At 53.3% G+C, this 21,289-nt stretch overlaps 1 protein-coding gene across 1 annotated transcript; it reads right to left on the bottom strand.

Moving 5' to 3' along the window:
• Positions 1-719: 719 nt before the first annotated feature.
• Positions 720-17,338, bottom strand: LOC107056913 (protocadherin beta-15-like). The gene is made up of 5 exons (XM_046900427.1): positions 14,760-17,338; positions 13,887-13,972; positions 5,908-5,932; positions 2,400-5,129; positions 720-1,587 (listed from the first exon to the last, which is right to left on the bottom strand). Exons 1-5 carry the CDS (start codon positions 17,187-17,189, stop codon positions 1,498-1,500), a joined length of 5,361 nt encoding a protein of 1,786 aa, XP_046756383.1. The 5' UTR covers positions 17,190-17,338; the 3' UTR covers positions 720-1,497.
• Between the last annotated feature and the right edge of the window lie 3,951 nt (positions 17,339-21,289).

The raw sequence follows: 21,289 nt of genomic DNA, 5'->3' as shown, positions 1-21,289 counted from the left end.
CCAGTTTAGGGCAGCTGTCCTGCTTCTGCCCCCTCCCAGCTTCTTGTGCACCACCAGCCACTCACTCGCAGGACAGTATGAGAAGCTGGAATGTCCCTGGCTCTGTGCACCACTGCTCAGCCACAACTCAATAGTCACTGTTCTAAACCTCGCTGTCGTAAAGATAAAACAAACCATTAAAACAGCCATTACAAAGCAATTCAGCTCTATTCCAATAGAAAACAAGACAATCAGCAACACAGAAACTTGTTACAAAAACCAGCTGTAAGCCATCATCAGCACATAAAATTGGGAATGCAGCTCCAAATTCATGCCACACAACAGTTACAGTACCACCTGGTATCTGCTTCCTCAAGCTCTGACCACTGCCCCTGATTCATCCCTGGGACCTCAAAGAGAGGAAGGAGGACCCACACTTTTCTTTCACTGTAACCTGACCACTGGCATCACTACAGCAGGGAACAGATCCGGGCTGAGAAGAGCTTCCCCGGACACTTCTCACAATCACTGCCCTCATTTCACAGGGACACGTGACCCTTCAGCTTCAGGTGGAGAAGGCTGTAACAGCAACAGTGAGCCTTAATGCACCTTTTCACTACAATAATAACTTTGTACGTAAGATTGAAGCTCATCTTCTGACAGATTTCTCAGCAGATTTTACTGGTTTCTGTGACCAGGCATTCAACTCCAGGAAATATGTGAGCAATGGAAATAGCACATGGCTTTGAAGATTTTATTATCTCTTCATATCTATATTCCATAATCCTGAAATGCTCTAGAACCATTCATTTAGACTTCATGTTGAGAAAGAAATCAAACCAATCCAAAACCAAATACAGTGCTCAAAGACCACCCGGTACAACATACAAAACCCGGGAACTCCTCATTGCATGTGCACAGTGTGAACGTCAGTCATCTCAAAGGCAGCCAGCTTCCCAGTGTCATTCAAGAATACTTTTGCTGGAAACATTCAGCTTTGATCAATAGATTCACAACCTGGCATTGAATAGATTACAATATTACAGAGCCCACCTGACAACAACAACAACAACAAAACAATGCATAAAAACACACGTAGGAAAACAATACCTTGAATATTAGAGAATCACAGAATGGCCCAGGTTGGAAGGGACCTCAGGGATCATGAATCTGCAACACCTCTGCAACAGGCATGGCCACCAACCTCCCCATTTAATACTAGACCAGGCTGCCCAAGGCCCCCATCCAACTTTTTATTCCCATTCACTTAATACTTAGGAACAACAGCACTACAATCATTAGGTAACAAGGCTCAGTGTTTGCAGCATGCAACACCCTGCAGACCTATCAAGGGTTCAGAATAAATACATGGAGGACTGGTTAACAGGAGTGTCCTTGCTCTCTCACACAGCAGTACAGCATTTTCCTGGTACATTTTTGGTGCGTGTTTGGTCTCTCCTTCATTTCACTACGAAGACATCAGCCCACGGGGACCGAGATTCTGCTCCTTCTCCTCCCTTACTGATGGCTGAGCCAGGGGCTTTGATCCAAACTGGCATTCTCCTCTGCTGCCCCGGGAGCCGTGCCTTCAGAGAGGGGAGCTCGGCCCTGCAAAGAACACAGTGGAGAGCTGACATTGGGGCATTAACAGGAAGCAGCTGTCAATGACAAGCTGGGAAGGCTCATCAGAAACAATGTGAAAGGTAGACAACTCATTCCTATCCAGAATCAAAGACGAAGTCGAAGAGAACATTAAAAGCCTATAGGAATCCTATAGCTCATTGAAAGCACTACACAAGGACCTCAAAAAAGCATAACATGAAAGCTGTCAAGAAACAGCGAGTGGGAAAAAGACACAAAAGCTTTCCTCACAACTACTAACGGGTTTTAATGCCAGTGGTAAAAAAAACAGTGGCCTGAGAATGTGGGAATTCTGACAGAAATGGAGGGGAAATAGACTGATATCAGTTATGCTGTCGCTAAGGCTCTAGACGAAAAACACGGCACAGTGGATGTCGTCAACAGGAGCAGTGACCTTGTCGGCCCCAACTCACTCTGTTCTACAGAGCGCGGGGACAGGACTCGCTGTGTGCCTTACCCACCCGCCCTGCTGCTTCGCAGCTGCCCACGATCCAGCCGCCACCCTCGGGCTGAAACCACACACTTCACCCACAGCAGCTACTCCGGGCACGGAGCCACTCGCAGAGGCGCTGGCAGCCCGAACCCGGGGAGAAGTCGAGACCCCAGCGGCGGCACGGGACCGCTTCCGCCCTCTCGTCCCGCTCGGGGAACCTCTCCGACACCACCCCCACGGCCTCTCCGATGCTCCCTGCCGCGCCGCAGCCGCGCAAGGAGCTGATTCGTCCTTGACCCCAACCTCCCTCCCTCTACCCCCGGTCCCCCACGCTCCGCTCCCTCACCTGCACAGCCCAGTCGCCTTCTTCTTGCCCGAGGCCGGCCGAGCAGAGCGAGCTCCGCTGCTCGGCCGCGCCCTGCGGCAGCCCGGCGGGGAAGCAGGGCAAGAGCGGCCCGAGGAAGCGGAACTCGCTGTTGACGGTGCCGGCGGCGAGGCGGACGTCGTAGACGTAGCTGCGGGGCAGGGAGCCGGCGCTGCTGTCGGCGGCGGACTGCGGGAAGGTGGGCAAGGTCCCCGGCTCGCCCCGCCGGGCCCGCCGCACCTTGGCGGCCACGGCGGCCGCCGCGCCGGCCACGAAGAGCGCGGACACGCAGGCCAAGCAGACGCTGAGGTAGAGGGTGAGGCGGCCGTCGGGCTCGGCGGCCGGCGCCTCTTCGCTCGCCCGCAGGTGGCCTTCCGAGAAGCCGTCGGCCAGGGCGACGGCGAGGGTGGCGCTGGCGGAGCGCGGCGGCCGCCCGCGGTCCCGCACCAGCACCACCAGCCTGTGCCGGGCCGCGTCGCGCTCGCCCACGGCCCGCGCCGTGCGCACCTCGCCGCTGTGCAGCCCCACGCGGAACAGCCCCGGCTCCGTCGCCTTGGCCAGCTCGTAGCACAGCCACGCGTTCTGCCCCGCGTCCGCGTCCACCGCCACCACCTTGGCCACCAGGTAGCCCGCCCGCGCCCGCCGCGGCACCAGCTCGCCCAGCGCCGCGCCGCCGTCGGCCGGCGGGTGCAGCACCACGGGCGCGTTGTCGTTCTCGTCCCGCACCAGCACCCGCAGCAGCGCCGTGGCGCTCCGCGGCGGCGAGCCCCCGTCGGCGGCGCGCACCGTCACCTCCACGGCGCGCACCTCCTCGTAGTCCAGCGGCCGCACGACGGACACGGCCCCGCTCTCGGCGTCCACCGACACGGCGGGCCGCTCCTCGCCCTCCTCCCGCACCAGCGCGTACCTCACGCGCCCGTTCGCGCCCGCGTCCGCGTCCGTCGCCTTCACGCTGCCGATCCGCACCGCGCCCGCCTCGTTCTCGCTCACCGACATGCTGTACGCCGCCTGCGTGAAGCGCGGCGCGTTGTCGTTCACGTCGGCGATGCGCACCGACACGCTTTCGCGAGCGCTCAGCCGCGCCCGGCCCCAGTCCGTGGCCACGATGCTCACGTTGTACTCGGCCGTCGTCTCCCTGTCCAGGGCCGCGCTGGTGCGCAGCTCGTAGTGGTTGGCGAAAGCGGCCGTCAGGCTGAACGGCACGTCGCCCTCGATGGCGCACTCCGTCCGCCCGTTGTCGCCGGAGTCGCGGTCCCGCACGCTCAGCAGGGCCACCACGGTGCGGGGCGGGGCGTCCTCGGGGATGGAGGCGCTCACGGAGCTCAGCGCGATCTCCGGCGCGTTGTCGTTCACGTCCAGCACCTCCACGTGCACTCTGCAGTGCGCAGACAGACCACCGCCATCAATCGCTCTCACTACCAGCTTGTGAGCTTTCGCATCCTCGAAATCAACCGTTCCCGAGACCCGAATCTCTCCGGTGGCTGCGTTCAGGTCGAAGAGTTGAACGGACTGGTCGGACATCTCAGTGAACTCGTACCGCACTTTGCCGTTGGAGCCTTCGTCGGGATCCGCGGCCGACACCCGGACCACCAGCTGCCCCGGGGGGCTGTTCTCGGCCACGCGCACCTCGTACACCTCCCGCGAGAACACCGGCATGTTGTCGTTGGCATCCAGCACCACCACCCGGACCTGGGCCGTGCCCGACCTGGGCGGCGAGCCCCCGTCCGTGGCCGTGAGCACCAAATGCAGCTCCCGCTGCTCCTCGCGGTCCAAAGGCCTCTGCAGGACGAGCTCCGCGTATTTATCTCCATCCTCTCCTTTCTCGGGAGCAAGGGAGAAATGCGAGTTTGGGGAGAGGCTGTAATTCTGTAAACCGTTGATCCCCACGTCCTTATCCCGCGCTCTTTGCAGTGGGAACCGAGTCCCAGGAGATGCCGTTTCAAGAATCTCTAGAATTGTCTCTTTCTTGGAGAACACGGGGGAGTTGTCGTTCACGTCCCGAACCTCCACCTCCCCGCGGATCAGCTGCACCGGGTTCTCAAAGAAAAGCTTAAACAAGAGCGCGCAGCTCTCGCTGTGCGGACAGATCCGCTCTCGGTCCAGCGTCTCCGTGACCGTCAGGACGCCGCTATGCGGATCGAGGCGGAAATGCTGCTCGCTCCCCTCGGACACCACGCGCGCCTTGCGAGCCGCGAGCTGGCTCGGAGAAAGCCCCAGGTCCTGGGCGACGTTGCCCACCAACGAGTCCCTCGCCATTTCCTCCGCCACCGAATAGCGCAGCGTTTCGGCCCCGCTCTCGCACACGCAAACGCACACGAGCCACAGCAGCACTTGCCTCTCGCCGCCGCCGCCGTTCCGTCTCCCGCTCGCCGTCCCTCTCCGCCACAGCCGGCCTTTCATGCTCGCAGCCTTTCTCGCCGGCCCCGACGCACGGCGCTGCCGCTCGCCAACCGAAAGCCGCCTTTCCCAGCAGCTCGGCCCCAAAGCCTCCGAGCGCCCGGCTCCGTGCCCCGCCGCCCTTCCCTTCCCTTCCCCAGCAGCTCGCACGGCCCTTCTGGGCGCCTGCGCCTGCAAGCGCGCTGCGGCCAGCGGGAGCTGCCGCTTCGTGGCCAACATCCCCACCCAGCGGCGCAACGGGGAATTGCTCCTCCTCCGCGTTCCGAGCACCGCTGCCCATGTGGGTGGACTTGGAGGTTCGCATCTCCGTTCCTCCTACAAATAAGATCCCAAGGAGCAATGTAAATACTCGCCACCTTTGGCAGCAGGCTTAGTGCCCGCACACCGAGCGCTGCTCTGGGTATCACTTCCCGGGTCTCCACCGCGAACTCTTTTGCTCCGTGCTGTGTCGAAATGGCAAAATGTTATTTCCATTGAGTGTACGGTCACGTTTTCCTCACTTGCTCTTCTTATTAACCAGCAAATTGTAAGTACGTGCAGGGATGGTCCTGACAGATATCAGCACAGAATAGGAGCCAGGCAGCTTTGAGGTAAAGGTGCTGTTAGGAAATGATTCACCATCACTCCAGCTTGCTTACACACTAGAACAATGACTCTGTTCTTGGGCAGAATCCTGATCATGTGTTCTACACACTGTGTATCACACCTCACCCAAAGGACCCAGGGCTCTAGTTCTTTCCCCTGCGAATGGCACCTTTCTTCCCTGAAATGACAAACCTCACCTCCCTTGCACCGATGCTGAAGTGTGTTCCCACACAACAGAACTCCCACACCTGACTGAAAATTGTCCCCAGCTTCATGCAAGCCTATCCAAGAGCTGCTAACTACTTTCACTCTTTGGAGATACAGAGGTTTTGGAATACCAGACATGATGCTACAGAAGGGCAGGGAAGAACTTGGTCTTCCACTTCTTATAAGTTCACTTTCTAGTATTGGGAGGTCTCAATGAGGTCTCCCCAAATCCTTCTGTAAGCCGAACAATCCAGTTTGCTTCAGCCTTTCTTCAAATCACAGGTACAGCCTGAGCACAGACCTGGACACAGTACTCCTGGTGGCTCCTAACGAGAGCAAAGCAGAGACAGACAATCACCTTCCTCACTCTTCTAGCCAACTCTTTTTTGATGGAGCCAAGGTTTCATGCGTCCATCGGGGCTGCATGAAGGCACTTATGGCTCATGTCAAGCTCTTCATTGACATGAAACTCCAAGTCCCCCTCCACAGGGCTGCTCTCCATTAGCTCTTCTCCCAGACTGTACTCCAACCTGGGAATCACCCGACTGAAGTGGAACACCTTGCACTTGGATGTACTGAAACTCTTTCCATTTCCTCACGCTCACTTTTCCAAGCTTGACCAGGTCCTCTGGATGACATCCCTTACTTCCACTGTATCAAACGTATCACTCAAATAACCACCAATCTTGCTCTGGATGCATTTAATCCCACTGTCTGGATCCACTGATACAGATTTTGAAGAGCACTGCTCCCAAGGGGCGCAACTAATTACCCACCTCCTCCCACACATGGAGCTCTGGACCCCAATCCCATGGCTGTGATCGTCCGACCAATTTCTCATCCACTGAATAGTCCTCCATTAAAATCCATATGTCTCCAACTTACTGATAAGGATATTATGTGGGGACATGTCAAAGGCCTTGCACAAGTCCACGTGGATGGCATCACTTACTCTTCATTTGCCCAGTGATGCTGTCACTTCCCCATAGAGGTACACCAGATGCGTCAGACACAGTCTGCCCTTGGTGAAGCAATGATGGCTGTGTCCAATCAAGTTCTCAAGCAGTGTGTCTTAATATGGCTTCCAGGAGAATCTGTTCCCTGATATTCTCCTACAAAGACATGAGGCTCATGGGTCTGTAGTTTCCCATATCTTCCTAGTAGACAACACCCTCACCCATCCTTCTCTGCCTAACACTTGTAAACAGCTTGTGGCTCTTGATTGCAGTCTTCCAGTTGTGTGATCCTTCCCAGCACATTTCCATGATAACAAATAGCCTGTATTTCTATAATTTTTTTCAACTAGGGATTTCAGTTCCTGCTTATATCCCACGATGCATACATTGGGATAGAGGAACTTCAGGTGGGCTGTAAGCTGTATTACCTTCTTGGAGGACATCTCCCTACTTCCTTTCAAATGGTTCTGAGGGAGGGGAACACTGCCTGTGCTCCCAATCCCTTCAACATGCTCCCAAGGGATACAAATTCTCTTGATGTTTTGAAGTAGTCTCGTTGCATCCTCATTGACTCCACATGACAAAGCACGATGGAGTGCTTCTCCAGGTTTACCAGGTAGGGAAGCTTCATCTTCTTTTGCAAAGGCCAGTCCCCAGCTTCACTCGGATACAGACATAGTTGCACTGTCCTGTTATATCACTTCTGCTTGCATGCATGATATGCTAAACAGCATCAGAGATTAAGTCAATTTCTGTCTTTCCCTTCCTTCCATCGAACGCATGCCTCCATCCATCCATCCACTTCGGACTGTTACCATCTCTCAAGTTACTACTGATATCTGCAACACAGAAATGTCCAGTAAAAACTGTCATAGGCCAAGTAGTCAAAACTGGGAATACAGCTGGCAGTGGAATTACCAGGTCACAGCCTGAACCAAAATTTGAGCACCAGGTGAGAAGGCAGTGCTAACCCTGCGATCTCAGGAGCAAGCAATGTACCTGTGGGACTGGAAGGAGTGCAGCCAGGATCCATGCCTCCTCACCCTCATCTAAGGGGTTGCAGACAAGGGAGTAGCATCACTTTAGACAGAGATTGCAATCCTTTTGAGTTTTCACCAGTCATCATAAGGGGTGAAACAGTTTTCATTCTTTCTTACCTGCTGTTGCTCTTCTTTACCTCTGTTGCTCTCTTCATATGAAGGAGCTTGAACTCCTGCATATGCTGCCAATGTCTCTTATTTAGGCATAGTGTGGCAGGCCTCTGATCCTCAGTATCCCAGAGTCTAAGGGTATACAAAAGCAAAGAGGACTCCCATAGAGCTTTCTGCCAGATGCTTCAGGTTGGGCTTTTTTCCTTATCTGCAGTGTAGTGTCACTTTTATGTCTTCTCCTGGCCCATGAACTATGTGCCTTTTTCATTTGTTCAGAGGTTTGTCATCACTGAGACCTCTATTTGAAGTCGTTCTTCTTCTGGGTCAGTTGATAGAGAGGACTTGCAATCAGACTGTAATGCAGAATACGCACTCTTGAGAAAATTCAAGCTTTTCAGGAAGCCTGTGTTTTATTTTTGCCAGTTGCTGGAAACACAGCTTTTCTGTAATTGATCTCTTCCTTTGAGACCAGATAATGTCCATATCACCTTTTTTTTTCTTAAAAAATGCATCTCCTATGCAGGAGAGAACAGCTTACAAAAGAATTTGGATTCTTTTCCTATGTTTATCAAAAACTTCCTCTGCTCTGTTGCCCCATGCAATGATGCCATCAATGTAGTGCAGGTGTTCAGGAGCTTCTCTCTATTCCAGTGTACTTTAAATCAACCTGTTTCAAAAAAGGAGGGACGTGTTTCCAGCCCTGGGGCAATCCTTACCAGGTTTGCTTCTCCCAGTCTGTATGCATATGTGGGATTACTGTGACCAAGTGCAAAACCTTGCACTTTGCCATGTTGAACCTCATTTGGCTCACATCAGCCCACCCTTAAAGTTTGTTGAGGTCACTCTGGATGGCAACACTTCCTTGTAATGTGTCAGCCACAACACTCAGCTTGGTGTCATCAACAAACTTGCTGAGGGTGCACTCAAGCCCATCATCAATGTCATTGATGAAGACAGTGAAGAGCACTGGCCCCAAGACAGACCCCCTGGGGGACACTGCTCATCACCGGTCTCCACCTGGACACAGTGCCATTCAACTCAACCCTCTGTCTATGGCTTTCCAACCAACAAGTTATCCATCAAATAGTCCACTCTACAAATCCATATCTCTCCAATTTAAAGATCAGGATGTGATGGAGGACCATGCCAAAGGCCTTGCACAAGTCCAGGTAGATGACATCGGTGGCCTTCCCTTTGTCCACTAGTGTCGTCACTCCATCAGAGAAGACCACCAGATTGGTCAGGCATGGCCTTCCTTTGGTGAAACCACTCTGACTCAGATCAGCTGCTCTTCCCTCATGTGCCTTAACATGTATTCCAGATGGATCTATTCCATGATCTTCCCCAATACAGATGTGATGCTCAGTAGCCTCTAGTCCCCCAAGTTACCCTTCCTTCCTTTCTTGTAAATGGGAGTGACTTTTCCTGTTTTCCACTCCCCAGGGACTTCACCCAACAGCCACAACTTTTCAAATACGATGGAGGGCAGCTCAGCAATCATATCAGCCAGCTTCATTAGGACCCTGGGATGCATGTCATCCAGCCCCGCAGACTTGTAGGCATTCAGTCTCATTAGGTGATCTCAGGCTTGCTCTGGCCACAGAGCAGAGGGGGATTTACTTCCCTAGTTCCTACCTAGTAGCCCAGGGATGCAAGCAAGACATGAATCCTGGCTGCCAGTGAAGATCAAGGCAAAGAACTCGTTTAGTACCTCAGCCTTCTCCATACCTGTTGTAGCCAGTTCTCCTTTCTCATTTATCAAAGGAAGTATGCTCTCTAGGGCCTGCCTTTCTGGCCAGTTTACCAATCAAATCCCTTCTTGTGGTATTTAACATCCCTGGTCAAGTTCAGTTCCATCTGTGTCTTGACTACCCTAATCCCCCTCTGCAAGTCCAGACAGCGTCCCTGTATTCTCCCCAGGTGACACACCCTTGTTTCCACAGCTACTACAATCTCTTCTGCTCCCTCAGTTTGACCAGCAGATAATTGCATAGCCATGCCAGTCTCCTGCCTCCCCTGTCAACTTTCTTATTCTGAGGGACAGAAGCTCTTGTGATCTCAGAAAGATATCCTTGAAGACAAGCCAGCTTTCTTCCACTGCTTAGTTGCTAAGGACAGCTTCTCAAAAGATCTCATCCAACAGTTCATTAAACAGCCTGAAATTCCTTAAACTGCCTGAATGCCAGCTGCCTGACTTTGTTGTCCACTATGTCCAGGCTGCTGTCCCCATTATCCCAGCACTGGAGCTGCCTCTCACGGGAGTTGAAGAAAGATCAGTGATTGTTGATAAGAATGCAGTAGAATGCAGTGACTCCAGGGTCTGTTTCGAGGACTGCTAAAACTACTGGGTCTGCCGCAGGATTTGAAGAAACCACAGGCTGTGATAGAGGAGCTGGTGACAACTGCAGGGCCAATAGCAGGGGTTGAAGTAACTACAGGCCTGCCACCTTACTTGGCGCAGCCACACAGCACATAGCTTTCTTCCACTGCTTAGTTGCTAAGGACAGCTTCTCAAAAGGTCTCATCCAACACTTTGTTAAACAGGCTGAAATTCCTTAAACTGCCTGAATGCCAGCTGCCTGAATGCCAGCTGCCAAAGTCATGTTGTCCACTATGTCCAGGCTGCTGTCCCCATTATCCCAGCACTGGAGCTGCCACGTGACAATGTGCTCCCTTGGACAATGATTGAAATATTTTCACAAAACGTGCAGCTCCTGCACAGTCAGGGGTCAGACGGTGATTTCTTCCTTTATGAGTTATGACATAACGTAAGTTGACATTTGCAGCCATTGTCTCATCTTCCATACAGGAGCAACTGATACTGACACAGATTGTTCTGAGGTTCAGATGGAAGACTTGTCACAGGGACTGGAGAAACCACAGGGCCTGCTTTGAGGGTTGGAACAGCTGCAAGGCCTGCTGCAGGATTTGGAGCAACTGTCGGGCATGTCATGCGACTTGGAGCAACCACAAAGCGTGTTGAGTGGGTTGGAACAACCACAGGACCTATTGCAGAGGAAAGAGCAACCCCAGGACCTGTCCCGTGAGCAGCAGCAACCACAGGGCCTGTTGAGAGGGTTGTTGAAACAACAGGGCATATTTGGAGAGTTGGAGCAATCACAGAGATGTTTTGAGACAACGAGCAACCACAGAGCCTGTTGCATGAGCCGGAGCATACAACACAAGGCCTCTCATGGGAGTTGAAGAAACAGCAGGGCTTGTCACTAGGAATGCACTGACTCTGGGGCCTGTTTTGAGGACTGGTGAAACTACAGGGCCTGCCGCAGGACTTGAAGCAACCACAGGCTGTGATGGAGGAGCTGGAGCAACTGCAGGGCCGACAGTGGTGTTGCAGTAACTACAGACCTGTGGCAGTAGTTGGAGCAGCCACAGAGCACAAATCAGGGCTTGGAGCCACCAGAGCAGCTGACACAGGCCACAAAGCAACCATAGGGATTGTAGTGAGGGCTGAAGAAACTGCAGGGCCTATCACAGAACTTGGAGCAGCCACAGAGCCTGTCACACTCATCAGAGATAGAGACCTTCTCTTCCCTTCTCTTCAGTGTGCTGAATAGCATTGATCAGGCCTAGGCCAAGCCCCAGCATGTTGCAGTGATTGGTGTCTCTCTACAGTTGCCAGAGTGATGGCACATCTGCTGCAAACAGTTTGACCGTTTTTCTGGAACCTGCACTTGTTCTGGGGTAGAGTTCCAAAGGACTGATGGTTCTTGCTCTTCTAGGGCCCTGCTAATATTCTTCCCTACAGCCCAACACTCATAAATTACTGTGTCAGGGCACATCTCTGGGTTGTATTCCTAAAGTGGGGTTTAAATACAGACAAAACCAGAAATGTATTCAGGAGACACAGCAGTAGGATCATGCTGGTTTGAAGATCTCCAGGATGTTTAACATTCTCAAGACCTATTGTAACTACCCTGAAGAAGAAGTGGTAGGTGAAGGAGAAAGGGAGATAGAAGAAATGGAGGAAAACATGGCCCATTCACATTCCCATAGTCTTGCTTTCTCAGGAGACATAAGAAAAAGAGTAAGTCTTAGTGGTATCTCAGTGAAGGCTCCCTAAGAACAAAGATGATGACAATGTGGAGTGCAAACATCAGCTGAGTCTCCTGAGAGACTCATCATAAGCCAATGTTGCATGTCATAGCAAAATGACAGTCTTATTCCAGTCCCTCTGAAATGGTAAACAGCACAACAGAGAACATTTAGAGAAAGTTCGGTGCAAAATAAAATCATTTCTAGAAAACACAAAGCCATTACACCACTATAACACATATAAGAACTCTTTTTAAGCAGACTTGGATAAGATCTGTGCCTCTATCTCAGCCTCTTAGGCTGCACACTAGGTTCCAAAAAGCACTGCTGTGTATAACCTGGCAGCAGCACAGAACGCACCACACGTTCGTTATTCACCACCCTCTTCCAGTGAGATGGGGGAAAGAGATAGAAAACATAACCCAAGTAGAACTCATGAGACAAAATAAAAGGATGTAGAGGCAGAGGTACTGAGACAGATACAGAGGTACAGATAGAGGGAGAGATACTGAGAAACAGAGGTAATAAGAGAGATACTGAAGGACAGATAAGAGAGAGAGTTCAAGAAAAAGAAAAGGAGCAATGCACAACCACCGGAAGATAGAAAGAACAAAGAAGTGATGCTGCTGACCACCTGCTGACCAATGCCCTGCCAGTTCACAAGTAGCAGCTGCCCACCAGCTCTGAGATCTCCCCAGTTTATACTTCTGGGTGATGTCACATGGTAGAGAACATCTCTCTGGCCAGTTTAGGGCAGCTGTCCTGCTTCTGCCCCCTCCCAGATTCTTGGGCAATACCAGCACACTCACTCACAGGACAGTATGAGAAGCTGAAATGTCTCTGGCTCTGTGCAGCACTGCTCAGCAACAACTCAATAGTCACTGTTCTAATCGTGGTTTTCCACAAAAAGTAAAACAAACCATCAGAACAGACACTACAAAGGAAATGACCACTATTCCAATGGAAAAAAAGACAATCAGCAACACAGAAACTTGCTACAAAAAACAGCTTAGGCCATCATCAGCACATAAAGTTGGGAACGCAGCCCCTCATTCATGCCACACAAAAGTTAAAGAACCACATGGTATGTGCTTCCTTATGCTCCTACCACTGCTCCTGATTCGTCCTCGGGACCTCAGAGTGAGGAAGGTGGACCCATACCCTTCTTTTATTGTAACCTGACCGCTGGCACCACTATGGCAGGGAACAGATCCGGACAGAGAAGAGCATCCCCAGACACTTCTCACAATCACTGCCCTCATTTCACAGGGACACGTGACCCTTCAGCTTCAGGAGGAGAAGGCTGTAACAGCAACAGTGATCCTTAATGCACCTTTTCACTACAATAATAACTTTGTACATCTGATTGAAGCTCATCTTCTGACAGATTTCTCAGTGGATTCTATTGGTTTCTGTGACCAAACATTCAAATCCAGGAAATACGTGAGCAATGGGAAATAGCACACGGCTTTGAATGTTTTATTATCTCTTCATATCTATATTCTATAATTCTGAAATGCTCAAGAACCATTCATTTAGACTTCAGGTTGGGAAACAAGCCAAACCAAACCCAATGCAAATACAGTGCTCAAAGAGGACTCTTTACAGTGTGGGGAACTGCTGAACTCCTGGTTGGTTGTGCAATGTGTGAACGTCAGCCATCTGAAAGGCAGCCAACTTCTCAGTGTTACTCAAGAATGCCTTTGCTGGAAACATTCTGGTCTGATTAACTGCTACACAGCCTGACATGGAATAGATTACATGAGTACAGGTTCCACATGACAACAAAAATGAATGCATGTAAGAAAAAGCACATGTAAGAAAATGATAGCATGAATATAAGAATATTGTTTCCCCATTTACACTTAAAACTAAGCAGCAATAGCACTACAACAATTAGATATCAAAGCTCAGTGTTCCCAGCATGCAACAACCGCCAAAGTTATCAAAATTTCAGAATCAGTACATGAAGTACTGGTTAAGAGGAGTGTCCATGCACTCTCACAGAGCAGTAATGCATTTCCCTGGTACATTTTTGGTGCGTGTTTGGTCTCTCCGTCATTTCACTTCGAAGATATCAGCCCATGAAGACCAAGATGCTGCTCCTTCTCCTCCCTTACTGATGGCTGAGCCAGGAGCTTTGATCCAAACTGGCATTCTCCTCTGCTGCCCCGGGAGCCGTGCCTTCAGAGAGGGGAGCTCGGCCCTGCAAAGAACACAGTGGAGGGCTGACACTGGGGCATTAACGGGAAGCAGCTGTCAGAAACAATGTGAAAGGTAGACAACTCATTCCTACCCAGAATCAAAGACGAGGGCGAGGACAACATTAAAAGCCTATAGGAATCCTATAGCCCACTGAAAGCACTACACAAGGACGACAGGGAAGCATAACATGAAAGCTGTCAAGAAACAGAGAGTGGGGTAAAGACCCAAAAGCTTTCCTCACAACTACTAATGTGTTTTAATGCCAGTGGTAAAAAAACAGTGGGCTGAGAATGTGGGAATTCTGACAGCAACGGAGGGGAAATAGACTGATATCAGTTATGCCGTCGCTAAGGCTCTAGACGAAAAACACGGCACGGTGGATGTCGTCAACGGGAGCAGTGACCTTGTCGGCCCCTACCCACTCTGTTCTACAGAGCGCGGGAACAGGACCCGCTGTGTGCCTTACCCACCCGCCCTGCTGCTTCGCAGCTGCCCACGATCCAGCCGCCACCCTCGGGCTGACACCACACGCTTCACCCACAGCAACTACTCCGGGCACGGAGCCACACGCAGAGGCGCTGGCAGCCCGAACCCGGGGAGAAGCCGAGACCCCAGCGGCGGCACGGGACCGCTTCCGCCCTCTCGTCCCGCTCGGGGAACCTCTCCGACACCACCCCCACGGCCTCTCCGATGCTCCCTGCCGCGCCGCAGCCGCGCAAGGAGCTGATTCGTCCTTGACCCCAACCTCCCTCCCTCTACCCCCGGTCCCCCACGCTCCGCTCCCTCACCTGCACAGCCCAGTCGCCTTCTTCTTGCCCGAGGCCGGCCGAGCAGAGCGAGCTCCGCTGCTCGGCCGCGCCCTGCGGCAGCCCGGCGGGGAAGCAGGGCAAGAGCGGCCCGAGGAAGCGGAACTCGCTGTTGACGGTGCCGGCGGCGAGGCGGACGTCGTAGACGTAGCTGCGGGGCAGGGAGCCGGCGCTGCTGTCGGCGGCGGACTGCGGGAAGGTGGGCAAGGTCCCCGGCTCGCCCCGCCGGGCCCGCCGCACCTTGGCGGCCACGGCGGCCGCCGCGCCGGCCACGAAGAGCGCGGACACGCAGGCCAAGCAGACGCTGAGGTAGAGGGTGAGGCGGCCGTCGGGCTCGGCGGCCGGCGCCTCTTCGCTCGCCCGCAGGTGGCCTTCCGAGAAGCCGTCGGCCAGGGCGACGGCGAGGGTGGCGCTGGCGGAGCGCGGCGGCCGCCCGCGGTCCCGCACCAGCACCACCAGCCTGTGCCGGGCCGCGTCGCGCTCGCCCACGGCCCGCGCCGTGCGCACCTCGCCGCTGTGCAGCCCCACGCGGAACAGCCCCGGCTCCGTCGCCTTGGCCAGCTCGTAGCACAGCCACGCGTTCTGCCCCGCGTCCGCGTCCACCGCCACCACCTTGGCCACCAGGTAGCCCGCCCGCGCCCGCCGCGGCACCAGCTCGCCCAGCGCCGCGCCGCCGTCGGCCGGCGGGTGCAGCACCACGGGCGCGTTGTCGTTCTCGTCCCGCACCAGCACCCGCAGCAGCGCCGTGGCGCTCCGCGGCGGCGAGCCCCCGTCGGCGGCGCGCACCGTCACCTCCACGGCGCGCACCTCCTCGTAGTCCAGCGGCCGCACGACGGACACGGCCCCGCTCTCGGCGTCCACCGACACGGCGGGCCGCTCCTCGCCCTCCTCCCGCACCAGCGCGTACCTCACGCGCCCGTTCGCGCCCGCGTCCGCGTCCGTCGCCTTCACGCTGCCGATCCGCACCGCGCCCGCCTCGTTCTCGCTCACCGACATGCTGTACGCCGCCTGCGTGAAGCGCGGCGCGTTGTCGTTCACGTCGGCGATGCGCACCGACACGCTTTCGCGAGCGCTCAGCCGCGCCCGGCCCCAGTCCGTGGCCACGATGCTCACGTTGTACTCGGCCGTCGTCTCCCTGTCCAGGGCCGCGCTGGTGCGCAGCTCGTAGTGGTTGGCGAAAGCGGCCGTCAGGCTGAACGGCACGTCGCCCTCGATGGCGCACTCCGTCCGCCCGTTGTCGCCGGAGTCGCGGTCCCGCACGCTCAGCAGGGCCACCACGGTGCGGGGCGGGGCGTCCTCGGGGATGGAGGCGCTCACGGAGCTCAGCGCCATCTCCGGCGCGTTGTCGTTCACGTCCAGCACCTCCACGTGCACTCTGCAGTGCGCAGACAGACCACCCCCGTCTGTGGCTCTCACCACGAGCTCGAGGAATTTTTCTTCTTCGTAATCCAAATTACCCAATAACCGAATCTCCCCGCTCTCAGGGTTCAGCTGAAACAGTTGGCTGGACCTCTCTGACATCTCAGTGAACTCGTACCGCACTTTGCCGTTGGAGCCTTCGTCGGGATCCACGGCTGACACCCGGACCACCAGCTGCCCCGGGGGGCTGTTCTCGGCCACGCGCACCTCGTACACCTCCCGCGAGAACACCGGCATGTTGTCGTTGGCATCCAGCACCACCACCCGGACCTGAGCCGTGCCCGACCTGGGCGGCGAGCCCCCGTCCGTGGCCGTGAGCACCAAATGCAGCTCCCGCTGCTCCTCGCGGTCCAAAGGCTTCTGCAGGACGAGCTCCGCGTATTTGCCTCCATCTTTCCCTTTTTCGAGAGCAAGGGAGAAATGCGAGTTTGGGGAGAGGCTGTAATTCTGCAAGCCGTTGATCCCAACGTCCTCATCCTGTGCCCTTTCAAGAGGGTAACGGGATCCCAGAGATGCCAATTCAGGAATCCTTAAATCAACGCCCCTTTTCCTGAACACGGGGGAGTGGTCGTTCACGTCCCGAACCTCCACCTCCCCGCGGATCAGCTGCACCGGGTTCTCAAAGAAAAGCTTAAACAAGAGCGCGCAGCTCTCGCTGTGCGGACAGATCCGCTCTCGGTCCAGCGTCTCCGTGACCGTCAGGACGCCGCTATGCGGATCGAGGCGGAAATGCTGCTCGCTCCCCTCGGACACCACGCGCGCCTTGCGAGCCGCGAGCTGGCTCGGAGAAAGCCCCAGGTCCTGGGCGACGTTGCCCACCAACGAGTCCCTCGCCATTTCCTCCGCCACCGAATAGCGCAGCGTTTCGGCCCCGCTCTCCCACACGCAAACGCACACGAGCCACAGCAGCACTTGCCTCTCGCCGCCGCCGCCGCTCCGTCTCCCGCTCGCCGTCCCTCTCCGCCACAGCCGGCCTTTCCCAGCGGCCCCCATGGCTCGCAGTCTTTCTCGCCGACCCCGACGCACGGCGTTGCCGCTCGCCAACCGAAAGCCGCCTTTCCCAGCAGCTCGGCCCCAAAGCCCCCGAGCGCCCGGCTCCAAAGCCCCGCCGCACTTCCCTTCCCTTCCTCAGCTTCTCGCACGGCTCTTCTGGGCGCCTGCGCCTGCAAGCGCGCTGCGGCCAGCGAGCTGCCGCTCCGTGGCCAACATCCCCACCCAGCGGCACAACGGGGAATTGCTCCTCCTCCGCGTTCCGAGCACCGCTGCCCATGTGGGTGGACTTGGAGGTTCGCATCTCCGTTCCTCCTACAAATAAGATCCCAAGGAGCAATGTAAATACTCGCCACCTTTGGCAGCAGGCTTAGTGCCCGCACACCGAGCGCTGCTCTGGGTATCACTTCCCGGGTCTCCACCGCGAACTCTTTTGCTCCGTGCTGTGTCGAAATGGCAAAATGTTATTTCCATTGAGTGTACGGTCACGTTTTCCTCACTTGCTCTTCTTATTAACCAGCAAATTGTAAGTACGTGCAGGGATGGTCCTGACAGATATCAGCACAGAATAGGAGCCAGGCAGCTTTGAGGTAAAGGTGCTGTTAGGAAATGATTCACCATCACTCCAGCTTGCTTACACACTAGAACAATGACTCTGTTCTTGGGCAGAATCCTGATCATGTTTTCTACACACTGTGTATCACACCTCACCCAAAGGACCCAGGGCTCTATTTCTTTCCCCTGTGAATGGCACCTTTCTTCCCTGAAATGACAAACCTCACCTGCCTTGCACCAATGCTGATGTGTGTTGCCACACAACAGAACTCCTACACCTGACTGAAAATTGTCCCCAGCTTCATACAAGCCTATCCAGGAGCTGCTAACTGCTTTCACTCTTTGGAGATACAGAGGTTTTGCAATACCAGACATGATGCTACAGAAGGGCAGGGAAGAACTTGGTCTTCCACTTCTTATAAGTTTACTTTCAAGTATTGGGAGGTCTCAATGAGGTCTCCCCAAATCCTTCTCTAGGCTGAACAAGCCAGTCTGCCTCAGCCTTTCTTCAAATCACAGGTGCTGCAGCCTGAGCACAGACCTGGACACAGTACTCCAGGTGGTTCCTAATGAGAGCAAAGCAGAGACAGTCAATCACCTTCCTCACTCTTCTAGCCAACTCTTTTTTGATGGAGCCAAGGATGCATATGTGTATCAGGGCTGCGTGCAGGCACTTCTGGCTCACGTCAGGCTCTTCATTGACATGAAACTCCAAGTCCCCCTCCACAGGGCTGCTCTCCATTAGCTCTTCTCCCAGACTGTACTCCAACCTGGGAATCACCCGACTGAAGTGGAACACCTTGCACTTGGATGTACTGAAACTCTTTCCATTTACTCAGGCTCACTTTTTCAAGCTTGTCCACGTCCTTTGGATGACATTCCTTCCTTCCATTCTATCAAACGTATCACTCAAATAAATGTCATGACCAATCTTATCCTGGATGCATTTGATCCCACTGTGTACATTCACTGATACAGATTTTGAAGAGCACTGCTCCCAAGATAGATTCCTGTGGGACACAACTAATCACCCTACTCCACCCACACATGGAGCTCTTGACCCCAATCCCATGGCTGTGATCATTCAAACAGTTCCTTATCCACTGAATAGTCTACCATTAAGATCCATATGTCTCCAACTTACTGATAAGGATATTATGTGGGGACATGTCAAAAGGCCTTGCACAAGTCCACGTGGATGGCATCACTTACTCTTCATTTGCCCAGTGATGCTGTCACTTCCCCATAGAGGTACACCAGATGGGTCACAAACAGTATGCCCTTGGTGAAGCAATGATGGCTGTGTCAGATCATCTCCTTTTCAAGCAGTGTGTCTTAATATGGCTTCCAGGAGAATCTGTTCCCTGATATCCTCCTACAAAGACATGAGGCTCATGGGTCTGTAGTTTTCCAAGTCTTCCTAGTAGACAACACCCTCACCCATCCTTCTCTGCCTAACTGCTGTAAACAGCCTGTGGCTCTTGACTGCAGTCTTCCAGTTGTGTGATCCTTCCCAGCACATTTCCACGATAACAAATAGCTGATTGCTTCATAATTTCCTCAGCTAGGTTTTTCAGCTCCTGCTTATATCCCATGATGCATGCATTGGGATAGAGGAACTTCAGGTAGGCTGTAAGATGCATTACCTTCTTGGAGGTGCTCTCCCTACTTCCTTTCAAACAGCTCTGAGGGAGGAGAACACTACCTGTGCTCACAATCCCTTCAACATGCTCTCAAGGGATATGAAATCTCTTGATGTTTTGAAGTAGTCTTGTTGCATCCTCATTGACTCCACGTGAAAAAGCACAATGGAGTGCTTCTCCAGATTTACCAGGTAGGGAAGCTTCATCTTCTTTTGCAAAGGCCGGTCCCCAGCTTCACTTAAAATCAGCCATTGTTGCACTGTCCTGTTATATCACTTCTGCTTGCATGCATGATATGCTAAACAGCATCAGAGATTAAGTCAATTTCTGTCTTTCCCTTCCTTCCATCGAACGCATGTATCCATCCATCCATCCACTTCGGACTGTTACCATCTCTCAAGTTACTACTGATATCTGCAACACAGAAATGTCCAGTAAAAACTGTCATAGGCCAAGTAGTCAAAACTGGGAATACAGATGGCAGTGGAATTACCAGGTCACAGCCTGAACCAATGGTTGAGCACCAGGTGAGAAGGCAGTGCTAACCCTGGGACCTCAGGAGCAAGCAATGTACCTGAGCGACTGGAAGGAGTGCAGCCAGGATCCATGCCTCCTCACCCTTATCTGAGGGTTGCAGACAAGGGAGTAGCATCACTTTAGACAGAGATTGCAATCCTTTTCAGTCCTTACCAGTCATCATAAGGGGTGAGCAAATTTTCCTTTTTTCTTACCTGCTGTTGCTCTTCTTTACCTCTGTTGCTCTCTTCATATGAAGGAGCTTGAACTCCTGCATATGCTGCCAATGTCTCTTTTTTAGGCATAGTGTGGCAGGCCTCAGATCTATAGTATCCCAGAGTCTAAGGGTATACAAAAGCAAAGAGCCTCCCATAGAGCTTTCTGCCAGATGCTTCAGGTTGGGCTTTTTTCCTTATCTGCAGTGTAGTGTCACTTTTATGTCGTCTCCTGGCCCATGAACTATGTGCCTTTTTCATTTGTTCAGAGGTTTGTCATTGCTGAGGCCTCTATTTGAAGTCGTTCTTCTTCTGGGTCAGTTGATAGAGAGGACTTGCAATCAGACTGTAATGCAGAATACGCACTCTTGAGAAAATTCAAGTTTTTCAGGAAGCCTGTGTTTTATTTTTGCCAGTTGCTGGAAACACAGCTTTTCTGTAATTGATCTCTTCCTTTGAGACCAGATAATGTCCATATCACCTTTTTTTTTCTTAAAAAATGCATCTCCTATGCAGGAGAGAACAGCTTACAAAAGAATTTGGATTCTTTTCCTATGTTTATCAAAAACTTCCTCTGCTCTGTTGCCCAACGCAATGATGCCATCAATGTAGTGCAGGTGTTCAGGAGCTTCTCTCTATTCCAGTGTACTTTAAATCAACCTGTTTCAAAAAAGGAGGGACGTGTTTCCAGCCCTGGGGCAATCCTTACCAGGTTTGCTTCTCCCAGTCTGTATGCATATGTGGGATTACTGTGACCAAGTGCAAAACCTTGCACTTTGCCATGTTGAACCTCATTTGGCTCACATCAGCCCACCCTTAAAGTTTGTTGAGGTCACTCTGGATGGCAACACTTCCTTGTAATGTGTCAGCCACAACACTCAGCTTGGTGTCATCAACAAACTTGCTGAGGGTGCACTCAAGCCCATCATCAATGTCATTGATGAAGACAGTGAAGAGCACTGGCCCCAAGACAGACCCCCTGGGGGACACTGCTCATCACCGGTCTCCACCTGGACACAGTGCCATTCAACTCAACCCTCTGTCTATGGCTTTCCAACCAACAAGTTATCCATCAAATAGTCCACTCTACAAATCCATATCTCTCCAATTTAAAGATCAGGATGTGATGGAGGACCATGCCAAAGGCCTTGCACAAGTCCAGGTAGATGACATC

This window comes from Gallus gallus, chromosome 13, assembly GCF_016699485.2.
Source record: "Gallus gallus isolate bGalGal1 chromosome 13, bGalGal1.mat.broiler.GRCg7b, whole genome shotgun sequence".
Classification (NCBI taxonomy): Eukaryota; Metazoa; Chordata; class Aves; order Galliformes; family Phasianidae; genus Gallus; species Gallus gallus.
The sequence above is the reverse complement of the archived record's forward strand: the minus strand, read 5'-3'. Positions and strand labels throughout refer to the sequence as shown.

Bases quoted from the DNA above. Each gene is read 5' to 3' on its own strand.
- LOC107056913 (XM_046900427.1), bottom strand. From the start codon at position 17,189: ATGGGGGCCGCTGGGAAAGGCCGGCTGTGGCGGAGAGGGACGGCGAGC. The intron at 13,973-14,759 runs GTGAGGGAGCGG...TGTTCTTTGCAG, and splicing joins AAGGCGACTGGGCTGTGCAG to GGCCGAGCTCCCCTCTCTGA. The intron at 1,588-2,399 runs GTGAGGGAGCGG...TGTTCTTTGCAG, and splicing joins AAGGCGACTGGGCTGTGCAG to GGCCGAGCTCCCCTCTCTGA.